Here is an 11,834-nt window from a genome sequence, read left to right as displayed (position 1 = left end):
ATCAATCCATTTCAGTTTATTCTGTGAAGCGCTTTGAGACATCTAGAAGACGTGATGAGGCGCTATATCAAATGCAAGGATTATTATTGTTATAAAATAAAGCCAACCTATCTTTTTCTGTTGTAAAGGAGCGTGTTGTTAAAGCCCTGTTTTTCCGAACGTGACCCCTGACCTCCTACAGAGTCCTACTGGGAATGTTGAGAACGTCTGCAATAGAGTTGAATCGACGCTCCTGACTACACACAGTACAGATTCCCTTAAAAGACAATAATTACGATGTGCTGTTTATTACGATTCAGATATTCTATACAGTAAACCTCAAGCCCCCACTTGATAGGAAACCATTGCAAAGTTTCCTCATTGTAATAGGCTCATTAAAACTGACTGGACAGGGGTGGAGGGGAGTGGAAGGGGGTTTGGGTGGGGGGGGGGGGCAGTGCTGGAGCAACCTGTGGGGAACCATCTTTACTCTTGACAACTTAATTGGTTAGTTTGGCTGGTGTGGTAATAAGTCCTCTTTCCAGTTTCTGATTGCAATCATTGTGATGGTTCCAGTGACGTGTCTCCAATAGATGTGAGGGATGGTCAACGATTAACACACTGGCTGGGCCCTGTTGCCCCCATCTTCACACACAAGGGTTCATCCTGACATTTGGGGGTGGTGCATGAGGAAGTCTTGGGATAGAAGTCCTTTCTGAATGACTGGGAAAGCCAGTGGCAATCGCAAGAGAAACAAACGAAAGTACATATCAACTGAGACAGCGCTCGCTTCCACAAAACCAAATAAACCAGGCGAGGATCCTGACCCTTGTATTGTGCTGATGGTTTTGTCTCTTCTTCTGTATTATAGTGTCACAGATAAAAGTTCCCAGTGAAACTACAGCGTGGAGCCGTTGGGAAGAGGGATCTTGATTCCCAGTTTGACCAGCACTAGACAGACGCCCAGCCCGGTTAGGCCTGCAGCCACCACGCCCAGCAGTGCCTTGGCAAAGGAGCGGCGGGACCGACGGAAGTCGCCGGGAGCTAGGATGCTGAGCAACGCGGTGTTGACGGTCAGTGTGTACAGGATGGACACGGCCGTATTCAGAGCCACAATCTTCCCGAACTTGGCGAAGGGAGCGATGATGCAGAAGAAGAGGGGGATGGTGGCAATCACCGTGGTGATGGCGCTGGAGACAATGGCCACACCGACGTGCCGCACCGCGCCCAGTGTCCTCCACTGCCCCTTTCTGCACTTGTCCTGTCAATCATACATCAGGATAGTCAACAAAGCACTCATCAGACACCACCACTACCGCCAACAACAACAAACTATATTTACACAGCGCCTCTCACATTAGGTCATCCCAAGGCACTGGACAGTCAGGGATCCGCACCCGAGCTGGTGGCCAGGATCAGGAGGGATGGAGGGCGGGGAGGGGAGGGGTAGGATTGTGACCGAAGGCATGGTCGAAGAGAAGGGTCTTGAGACAGGTCTTGAAGGAGGTAATGGACAAGGTGAGGCGGAGGGACTGCGGGATAGAGTTACAGAGGGTGGTGCCGGTTCTACTGCAGCTATTTGGTTAGCGAAGAGAGTTTTCTCCTGGTGTCCTGCCCAACTATACGCCCCCCACCCCCAATAAAATCGGTCACTCACTTCATAGCTGTCTGAGAGACATTCCTGGGAAACTGGCTGCCTTGTGTGCCTACAAAACAGTCACTGTACTTCATAATCTTGACGACGTGTAAGGCGCTATACCAAATGCAAGGATTATTAGTATAGCGAGGATAACCAAAAAAAACCTGATCATGGCATTTCTCTGGAGATCCCTGTCTCAACACTTCTGCCTCACTCCTCACTTTAAATCCCAGTTGAAGACCCAACCTCTATGATGACCTTCTCCTACCCTCTTGCTCGGCATTCAAACCCATGTGCGGGTGGTGTGTAAAAACAAGTTGTTGTGGTGATTCTTGCTGTACTTGGGGACGGGTATCTCATTGCTCTGGCTGTTGACTATCAGGACAGAGATCCCGAATGTAGAGGCATTTGAATCAGCCCCTTGTCACGTCGTTCAGATGTCTCAAAGCGCTTCACAGGATATACTGTAAAGTGATTGACTGTAAATTGTGGCGAAAGTGGGAGTGGCAGCTGTCTTCGCACAGCGATGTCCCACAAACAGTTGTGGATTGAGTGACCAAATTATTATTATTTTTTGAAGGGATTATTATCCCCGGAAAACTGATTCACCGATTGACTAATAACTTACGGCTGGTAAACAGAGGCTGTGGAGTAAGGAAACTTGCACAACGTTTTGCCCTGCCCGGGAATCAAACCCAACTCCTCTCGCTTGCGAGGCGAGAATACTAACCACAACTCTACATGGCTCCATTCCAAGATGGGAATTAGAGCAGCCTCACAAGCCTATGTGCGAAGAAATGACCAAAGAAACCAAAGCATTAACTAGAAAAGGGGGTCTCAGGTGACTTACGCCAGTCTCAGTGATCGGAAGGTGCTCTCCTGCCAGCAAGTAGCCTTCCACCAGATGGACACAGTAATCCACGGAGGAGCCCACTAGGATAGACAGTGAGGTGGCTTCCACTGCGCCCATTTCCCATCCCAGCCAGTGCATAATGGCAACCACCAAACAGATGACACCTGGCAAAGCAAAATGGACAAACACATCTCACCAAGTGCCACCAGTTGAATTGTACTGCAGTTGCACTGCAAAAGGAGCCCATTCATATTGTGTTCATGCTGGTGCTCGCTCCCTCCCACCTGTCTGCTCTAATCCCATTTCCTCTGCTTTCCCCATTGTGTCTGTGCAGGTCTTCGCTCGCCACTGGAGCCCTCTCTAACAGCATTCCCTGCTCTCTCGGCCTTGGTGTCAGTGCTGGTGCATTAAAACCAATTTTATGTGGAGGATTGTGAGCTAGGACATCGGCGAGAGAATCTCCTTATATGGAGTCAGATTGAACTCCTGAGGACCCACATTGAGTTGGTTGCTATGTTTTATTTTGGGCTGTCGGCAGCTGGGCAGGAGCTGAGATGGGATCAGAGACCGGGAGCTCATCACTCAGGACAGCATGGAGACTTCACACCAGTGTTAATTAGTTAACGAAACAAATCCACGGCTTTCCTCTTGACTTCCTGTCTCGATTGGCACAAACAAGGAGCACATTAAGGCACACTGCAGAGGTCCCTGAGTGTCCGAGTTAATTTGCCCTAATTTTTTGGGGGGGAAATTCTCGAAAGTTTCAGGAGTGGTACGTATTTGCTGGGGAATTTATGCTAGGCTTTTATTTCAGTGTGTGTGTGATTCATTGTTTATAGCACAGAATGTGCGTGTCCTGTTTTTGTGCAGATGGCGATGTAGAATTGAGAGAGTTCAGAGTTGCAGGGGGTTTGCAGTGAGGTGGAGATGTGGACCCTGACTCTGACCTTGACCTTTCAGTCCACCTCCTGTGGTAGAATACGGAAAGCTGCTCATTTCAAATGTGTTTTGTTCAGTATATGCTCAATTTNAAAAATAATAATAATTTGGTCATTCGAAGCTCGACTGTTTGAGGGACGCTGCTGTGCGCAATTGGCTGCAGCGTTTCGCCCACAAAATATACAGTCACTACACTTTATACAGTATACGACCTTCTTTTTTGATCTTGCTTGCAGTCACCTCTGCCTCGCCCCCCACCACCACCACCCCACCACCCCCCACTGACTCTGCCACTGTCGAGCTGAGAGATGCCTTACCCAGGATGGTCAGCAGGACGGGCAGGAGGAGCATCAGGTGGGTGGTGAAGATGGCCACGGCTGCGATGCATATGACCAGCGAGAGGATCAGGCTGTACAGAGCGCTCTGGACACCTGAGGGCAGAGAGAGCCACATAGTCAGTCAACGCCACTGACAATGGCAGCTCCACCCTCCCACTGGATGACATCGGCACTCCTCCCACTTGGAATTAGGCCACATTACAGAGAAAGGAGGGGAGGGAGGAAGAGATGGATGGGGTGGGGGGGGTGGTGGGTGGGTGAGGGAGAAAACAGTTGATGAAGAGGAGAGTGAGGAAGAGATGAAGAAGGAGGTAAGAGGGAAGAGCAGGAAGAGCAGCATGATGAATATACCCTGTGGGAGGTGGAAACCTCTGCAGTGGGGGTTGGGGTGGGGGGGGGGGAGGTAGGAGGGCGACTGAATGCATGGTCCAAGAGGAGGGTTTTGAGATGGGCCTTGAAGGAGGTGGGGGTAAGGGGTGAGCCAGAGACTGATAGAGTTCCAAAGGGTGGAAGCACAGATGCTGAAGGCCCGACCGCTGATGGTGGGGCGGGCCGAGCGGGGGGCGTGAAGCAGGCTGAGCCAGTTGAGCGGAGACAGACGGACAATACCCCCACCACCTCACCTATGATCTCCATGAAGATTTGCTTCCAGTGTTCACATGTCTGGAAACCATGCTGCAGTGACGAGGTCGCCGAAAACTGGATCAACTGCTTCTGCAGGAACGTCTCCCACTTTAGGTAGTCAGAGTAGGTCTGGAAGGAAGACTTCCCTTTGTAGGTGGTCTGATACAAACAGAGAGAAGTCAGTGCAGCATACGGCCATATCTCCTACTGGACAAGCCTCATCTCGCGTCCCACTTCCATTCACATCTCACCCGCAACATCAACAACATCAATAAATTGCTTTTGTATAAATGTAATTTTGTTGTTGTTTTATAGTGCCTTTCATGTCGGGAGTATGTCCCAAGGCGCTGGACAGTCAAGGATTTGCACCCAAGGTACAAGTTGGAGTCAAGTGGAGTGGAGGGCAAGGAATGGTGGTGGCGGTGGGAAGATGACCAAAGGCGCTGTCGAAGGTCTTGAGACAGGCCTTGAAGTCAGAAGGGAGGGGGACGAGGCAGAGGGGCTCTGGAATAGAGTCCCAGAAGTTGGGGGCAGAGAGGCTAAAGGCTCTCCATCCACATCTCCCACTTTCACATTCCTCTTTTTTAAACCAGGGCGGTTTGATATAAAACTCCTGCTGATTTTAAGCAGCAAATTCACCTCTAGTACAGTGGCTGCCCCCTTCCTGACTTGGAGTTGATGGTTTGGCCAAAAGTCGACCATCTTTGTTCGCACAGCAAGTAATGGATTGGATCTGCTGCACGGACAGCTACGTACCTCAGTTGGAGTTTGCGGCCCCAACAGAAAGTCTCATATGTTTTATTTGACCAGGTTGGACAGATTCCATCCTGGGTGTGGTGATAAACAAAAATCTCAAGCAGCAGATGGCAAAAGAGAGTAGAGAAAAGCCACGATATCTTCAAATGGGACAGAGAATTGGGGTCTAATTCACACCGATTCCCAAACGTGATTGCTTTTGAGTCTTCGTGTGATTTATTAACAAAGGAATCTGAGTGGAATTCTTCCCAGTAACGTGGAGAATGTCACACGATCCCGTGGGAACCCTCACTCCGAATGTAGGTCGCTCAGGGCGGGGGTTGGTGGGAGGATGGGAGGCAGAATTCCTGGGAGTTGGTATGAGGTATTTCTGAGGTTGTATACTTAAGGAATCATGGTAGAAACTGTGTTAAACCAGGCTCCGGAATAGACCCAGTGCAATACTAATAATAATCCTTGAATTGGATATAGCACCTTACTACGTCTTCGAAACGCCTCAAAGCGCTTCAGAGAATATACTGTAAAGTGGAGTGACTGAATATTTTGAGTGATAAATATGGCGACCATTTGCACACAGCAATGTCCCACAAACAGTCATGGATCGAGCAACTAAATTTTTTTTAGGGGATTACTACACCTGGAAAAGCGAACTGCCGATCGACTAACAACTGGGTTGCTACTTACTGATAGGTAAACAGAGGCGTGTGGAAAAAGGAAACTTCCAGAAGGTTTGGCCCGGCTGGGAATCAAACCCAGTTCCTCTCGCTTGCGAGACAAGTGCTCTAACCACTGAGCTAGATTACAATGAACTGTCTGATCTGCATTACCACAGGGCAAGAGGGTGCAGATTTAGAGGACGTGAAGTTGGCCAGGCACTGGGAGGGATTTTAATTGATAAATAATCCTTATGTTTGATACAGCGCCTTTCACATCAAGAGGATTGCTTCACAGGATAAAATGTAGTGACTGTGCTTTTGTAGATGAACATAGCAGCCAATTTGCAGACCGCAATGGCCCACAAACAGCCATGAAAGGAATGAATGCTTTTATTCGGGGATTTTGACTAAGTCAATGAGAGAGAGAAACTTCCTTCTCTTTCGAATAGTGCTATGGCATCTTTTAAAGTCGTGCAGGCGTTAAAAGGGAGGCCTCAGTTTGACGCAGGGACCTCAGTTTAACATTTCATCTGCATGATGGCACCTCCGTGTGTATGTTTCCCCCAGCGCTGCACTGGAAGCATCAGTTTAGTCTACCCAATTCCCTTTTGAAAGCTATTATCTAATCTTTTTCCACTACCCTTTTAGGCAGCCTATTGCAGTCTGTAACAATTCTCTGGGTAAAAAAAAATATCTTTGTCTCCCCTCTGGTTTTCTTGCCAATTACCTTAAATCTGTGTTCTCTGGTTATTGACCCACCTGTCAGTTTTCCTTATCTACCAAAAACCTAGCTCATGGCAATGATTAGACNAAAAACATTATTATATTAAAATAATAATATTGATTCTTATAATCATAAAAATGGCTGTCAGTAGGTCCTGCTCTTTGGGAACAATAAGTAAGAGTTATTTGGGTTTTTCTTTGATCTTAAGTAAAACATCTCATGATCACTGTTGGCTTACAGACTCGAAGGCCATGGAAATCCACTGGACTTTGCCATCTTTTACTCCGATGGCACCGTGGGAGAGCTGCCCGGGAAGCAGGTTGGGCTCCGGAATGTTCTTACACTCCGGGTGTAACATTTGCAAGAAGGCAGAAACACTGTAACCTGCGCGAGAGAGAGAGAGAGAGAGAGGGGTAAATATGTACCGTGTAAGTTGCATTTTTATAGCTTTTTTCTCAAACTACGGTTCAAGCAAAAAGCATCAACAACAACAAATAACATTTACACAGCGCCTTTCATGTTGGGAGGACGTCCCAAGACTCTGGGCAGTCAAGGATTTGCACTTGAGCTGGCGATTGGGATCAGGAGGGGTGGAGGGCAGGAGGGGTCAAAGAGGAACGTCTTGAGACGGGTTTTGAAGGGGGCAATGGTAGGTGGCAGACAGGCTGAAGGCCTGACTGCTGATGTTGGGGAGTGTTGCACGGGGGATGTGAAGCAGCCCGGAGTCCACCGAGTGGAGGGAATATTTAAGAGGAAACTTCATGCGAACATAGGAACAAAGGAACAGAAGTAGGCCATTCAGCCCTCAAGCCTGTTCTGCCATTCTATTAGATCATGGCTGATCTGTACCTCAACTCCAAATCTATAAAGGAGAAGGGAATAGAAGGTGTCGGAGAGGGGAATAGGAAGATGGAGGCTAGTAGGTAGTATAAAAATCACACCACTGGCTGAATGGCCTGTTTGCACACTGAATATCACTGAATAATTCTGTACCTGAGGGCAGGCACTGAGCTCCTCCCATCTTCACCAGCTCAGAATTGCTGCTGATTGCTTTGCAGATCTTACACAGATTCCCAATCTCTCTGAACAGGTCAAAGCTCTGATCGTAGATCACACTGCCCTTTCGTAAGGAGAGAGAAAGGGAGGAAGAGAATAAGTCAGATGGAAAACAAAGAGAGCACCTGGGTTTGATTCCCGGACAGTTTGAGACATAGGGCAGGTTTCCTTACTCCATATGCCTCTGTTTACCTAACAGTAAATAGCAACTGGGTTGTTAGTCGATTGGCTGATCGCTTTTATTGGAGTAATAATCCCACATATAAAAAAATTTGGTCACTCAATGCATGACTGTAAAGTAAATTGATGGTATATTTTGTGGGAAAAACATGACAGCCAATTGCACACAGCAGCGTCCCCACGACAGGCAAGGATTGAAATGGCCCATTTATTATTATTATAAGTTTCTTTGAAGGAATTATTACCCCTGGAAAAACGATCTGCCAATCGACTAATAACCAGATTCCTACTTACTGCTAGATAAACAGAGGTGTGTAGAGTAAGGAAACTTACCCAATATTTCGCCCTGCTGGGAATCGAGCTCAGGTCTCTTGCTTGCGAGGCGAGAGCTCTAACCACTGAGCTACAGAACTCCACGAATGTTCTTCGAGTGACAGTCTAGACAATGTGAGTATAAATTCCAGACTTGGGACTTGAATCCACAAACTGCTGACTCAGAGATGTGAAAGCCAGCGACCGAACCAAGTTGCAACCTATCCATTGTTTTATTTTTTGGTTCAGGCGGGTGTCTGACACGTGCGGGAACCCATCACGGTGTTTAAGAGTATCCAAACCAAGATGAAATTTCCATTAATCCCACCTACACATGGATATCCCAGAGATAGATTGTTGGAATCCATAAATTGTCAAAGTGGAGATTGGCAGTGACTTGGTGGAGTTGACATTTCCCTGTGTTGCTTTTCCCCTCGGCCTCTGTATGATAGAGATCAAATTCAAGCTTCTGAATGTTTTGTGAACAACAACAACAACAACAAGATTCCATTTATAAAGCGCCTTTCACGTCAGGAGGACGTCCCAAGGCGCTGCACAGTTGGGTCATGACCCGAGCAGGGGGGAAATGGTCAGGGTGAGGGGAGGGAAGGGAGGGAGAGAGGAGGGGGGAAATGGTCAGGGTGAAGGGAGGGAAGGGAGGGAGCGAGGAGGGGGTAGAGAGTCGAGAGGGGAGCTGAAGGCACGGTCAAAGAGAAAGGTTTTGAGACCGGCCTTGAAGGAGGAAAGGGAGGAAGCGGCGAAGGCACTGGGGGATGGAGTTCCAGAGCCTCGGGGCTGAGAGGCTGAAGGCCTGACCACCGATGGTAGGGCGGTTGGGGCGGGGGACGTGGAGCAGACCGGAGCCAGAGGAACGGAGGGTACGGGCAGGTAGGTAGGGGGATAGTAGGTTGGAGAGGTAGGAGGGAGCGAGGCCGTGAATGGCCTTGTAGGTGAGGATGAGGATCTTGAAATCAATCCTCTGGGGGATGGGGAGCCAGTGGAGGGAGCGAGGGTGGGAGTGATGTGGTCCCGAAGCCTGGTGCGGGACAGTACACGAGCTGCAGAGTTCTGAATGACCTGCAGTGTGGAGGGAGGTGGCGGGAAGGCCGGCGAGGAGAGAGTTCCCGTAGTCCGGCCTTGAGGTGACAAAGGCGTGAACCAGGGTTTCAGCAGCGTGAGGGGTGAGGTAATGCCGTAGTCTGGCGATATTCCGGAGGTGATGGAAGGCGGTGCCAGTTGTGGTGCGGATGTGAGGGAGAAAGGACAGCTCAGGGTCGAACAAAACGCCGAGGTTCCTGACTGGCTTTGAGAGGTGGAGAGTGCAGCGCAGTTGGGAGGCGACAACTCTTTCCAAGACCTTGGAGAGAAAGGGGAGGTTGGAGATGGGCCGGTAACTTGATAGCTGCGACGCATCAAGGGAGGGTTTTTTCAGGGTGGGCGTGATGATGGCAGTTTTTAATGGAATGGGGACAGAGCCAGAGGAGAGGGACAGGTTGATGATGTCAGTGATATGTGGGGCAAGAAAGTGGAGCTGGGAGATAAGGAGTGGAGTGGGGATGGGGTCAAGGGAGCAGGTGGTTGGTTTTAGGGATAGGATGAGTTCAGTGACAGAGGGTGGGGAAACGGGTACGAAGGTGTGTAGGGGAGGATGGGTAGGAGTCGGAGTGTGGGAGGGAAGGGGTGGGTGGTGGGTGGAAGTTGGAGGGGAAGTGACCGCGGAGCGGATTCCCTTGATCTTGGATTCAAGGAAATCCAGCATCTCCTCGCAGTGAAGGTTGGAGGAGATGACCTGCGCGGGGTGGCGGGGGGGACGGAGGAGTCGGGTTGTGGTGGAAAACAGTAGCCTGGGGTTGTTCTTCGCCTCCAGGATTATCCTGGAGTAGAAGGACGACTTGGCCGAGGCTAGAGTGGAGCGGTAAATTTTGAGGAGGTCCAGCCAGATTTGTCGGTGGACCGTTAGGCCAGATTTGACACAGGTGCGTTCAGCAGCCCGCACCTGGCTTTTCAGTGAGCGGAGGTGGGTGGTGTACCAGGGGGAGGAGCGGGAGTAGGAGACAGTGCGGGAAGTGATGGGGGCAAGAGTATCGAGTGTGGAGGAGAGGGTATTGTGGAGGAGGGAGAGAGGAGAAGAGGGGTCGGTGAGGGTTGAAGGCCAGAGGGAGAGGAGTTCAGAGGACTCCAAGGCATCGGTTAGGGATTGTGGGGGTAACTTCTTCCAAGGGCGGTAGAAGATGGTGGTGGGTCTGGTGGAGGTGGGGAGGGGGGTGGAGGTGGTGAAGGAGATGAAGTAGTGGTCAGAGATGGCCTTGTCGGTAATAGTGACATCCGAGACACTGAGGCCCCGGGTGATCACCAAATCGAGTGGGTGGCCGTGACTGTGAGTGGGGGAGTTTATGTGTAAGGAGAGGTTGAGTGAGGAGAGCAGGGAAGAGAAGTCTGTGGAGATGGAGCAGGAGGGTGTGAAGTGTAGGTTAAAGTCGCCCAGGATGATGAGGCGATCAGAGCAGAGGCAAAGAGATGTGAGGAGTGTTGAAATGTCAGAGATGAAGGTGGGAGAGGTTTTAGGGGCCGGTAGAGGAGGAGGATTTTAAGGGAGAGGAATGAGGGGTGGGAGAGGGTGAGGTGCTCAAAGGAGGGGAAAGAGCCAGTGGAGTAGGGGGATAGGGCAAGTGGTGTCCTTGAGATAAGGGCAACACCACCGCCACGGCGCCACCAACAATAAGATACTGTTTTATATACAACCCTTGAATTTGTGCATATCTTTACATAGGAAGCATACTTGCCTAGAAAAGGATAATGCAATCCATCTGGACCAGCATATAATAATAATAATAATAATAATTCTTGTATTTGATATAGCGCCTTATCACGTCTTCGAGACATCTCAAAGCGCCTCACAGGGTATGCTGTAAAGTGAATTGACTGTAGATTTTGTGGGTGAAACGCGGCAGCCAATTGTGCACAGCAGCGTCCCACAAACAGTCGTGGATTGAAGTGACCAAACTATTTTTTTAATTTTTATTTCTTGAAGGAATTATTGCTTTGTCGTATACTTATCTCATTCTCTCTTGAGTTTGCAGACATAATCTGCCTCCCTGGCTCCCTCCGCTCTACATACTCCTCGCTTCACTCACTGTATAAAATCATTCAGTCTCAGCTCCCTGTTCACCCTCCCTCTCCCGAGCTCAAACCTGTGCTCCCCTTGTTGTAGAACATATGCGTATGATCAATGCATTGTGTAGGCTTTATCCTTATACAGGGTGACCAAAAATTTGTGATATCTACCCTGTTATCTGAAAAACAGCAAAAATATTATCATATCTTTAAGACTTATTAGATATTGTAATAATATCACAAGTTTTAGTTGCCCTGTCTATAGCCTTTTAGGAGTGAGAAAGAAAAAAACAGGAGCGACAGAAAGTCGTAAAGTGAAGAATAAACAATTAACTGGTATTTTTATGGCATTTATCATGTTGAACTTTCTCAAAAGGCAAAGTAATAATAATAATAATACAGTGCCTTATCACATCATCGAGACGTCTCAAAGCGTTTCACAAAATATAACATAACATGTAGGAGCAGGAGTAGGCCATTCGGCCCTTGGAGCCTGCCCCGCCATTCAATCATGGCTGATCTTCTAATCTAACTCCAGCTAATAACCTGACGCTGCCTTATCCCCATATCCCTTAATCCCTTTTGCAACAAGAAATCTATCTATCTCAGTCTTGAATATGTTCAAGGACTGAGCGTCAACAGCCCTTTGGGGTAGTGAGTTCCA

The 11,834-nt window shown here is 48.9% G+C and overlaps 1 protein-coding gene across 1 annotated transcript in view; it reads right to left on the bottom strand.

Moving 5' to 3' along the window:
* Window positions 1-426: 426 nt before the first annotated feature.
* The window catches only part of disp3 (dispatched RND transporter family member 3), a 50,226-nt gene continuing 38,818 nt past the window's right edge, over window positions 427-11,834 (bottom strand). The window contains exons 15-20 of the mRNA XM_007897775.2: window positions 7,502-7,628; window positions 6,747-6,892; window positions 4,372-4,531; window positions 3,728-3,841; window positions 2,469-2,635; window positions 427-1,240 (exon numbers count right to left, since the gene is read on the bottom strand). Of these exons, the coding sequence (XP_007895966.2) occupies window positions 878-1,240; window positions 2,469-2,635; window positions 3,728-3,841; window positions 4,372-4,531; window positions 6,747-6,892; window positions 7,502-7,628 (1,077 nt within the window). The 3' untranslated portion in view covers window positions 427-877. The remainder of the gene's footprint in view (window positions 1,241-2,468; window positions 2,636-3,727; window positions 3,842-4,371; window positions 4,532-6,746; window positions 6,893-7,501; window positions 7,629-11,834) is intronic.

The sequence above is a fragment of the Callorhinchus milii genome, unplaced genomic scaffold, assembly GCF_018977255.1.
Source record: "Callorhinchus milii isolate IMCB2004 unplaced genomic scaffold, IMCB_Cmil_1.0 Scaffold24, whole genome shotgun sequence".
Classification (NCBI taxonomy): domain Eukaryota; kingdom Metazoa; phylum Chordata; class Chondrichthyes; order Chimaeriformes; family Callorhinchidae; genus Callorhinchus; species Callorhinchus milii.
Note: the sequence above shows the minus strand (reverse complement) of the source record. Positions and strands in the feature narration are given on the sequence as shown.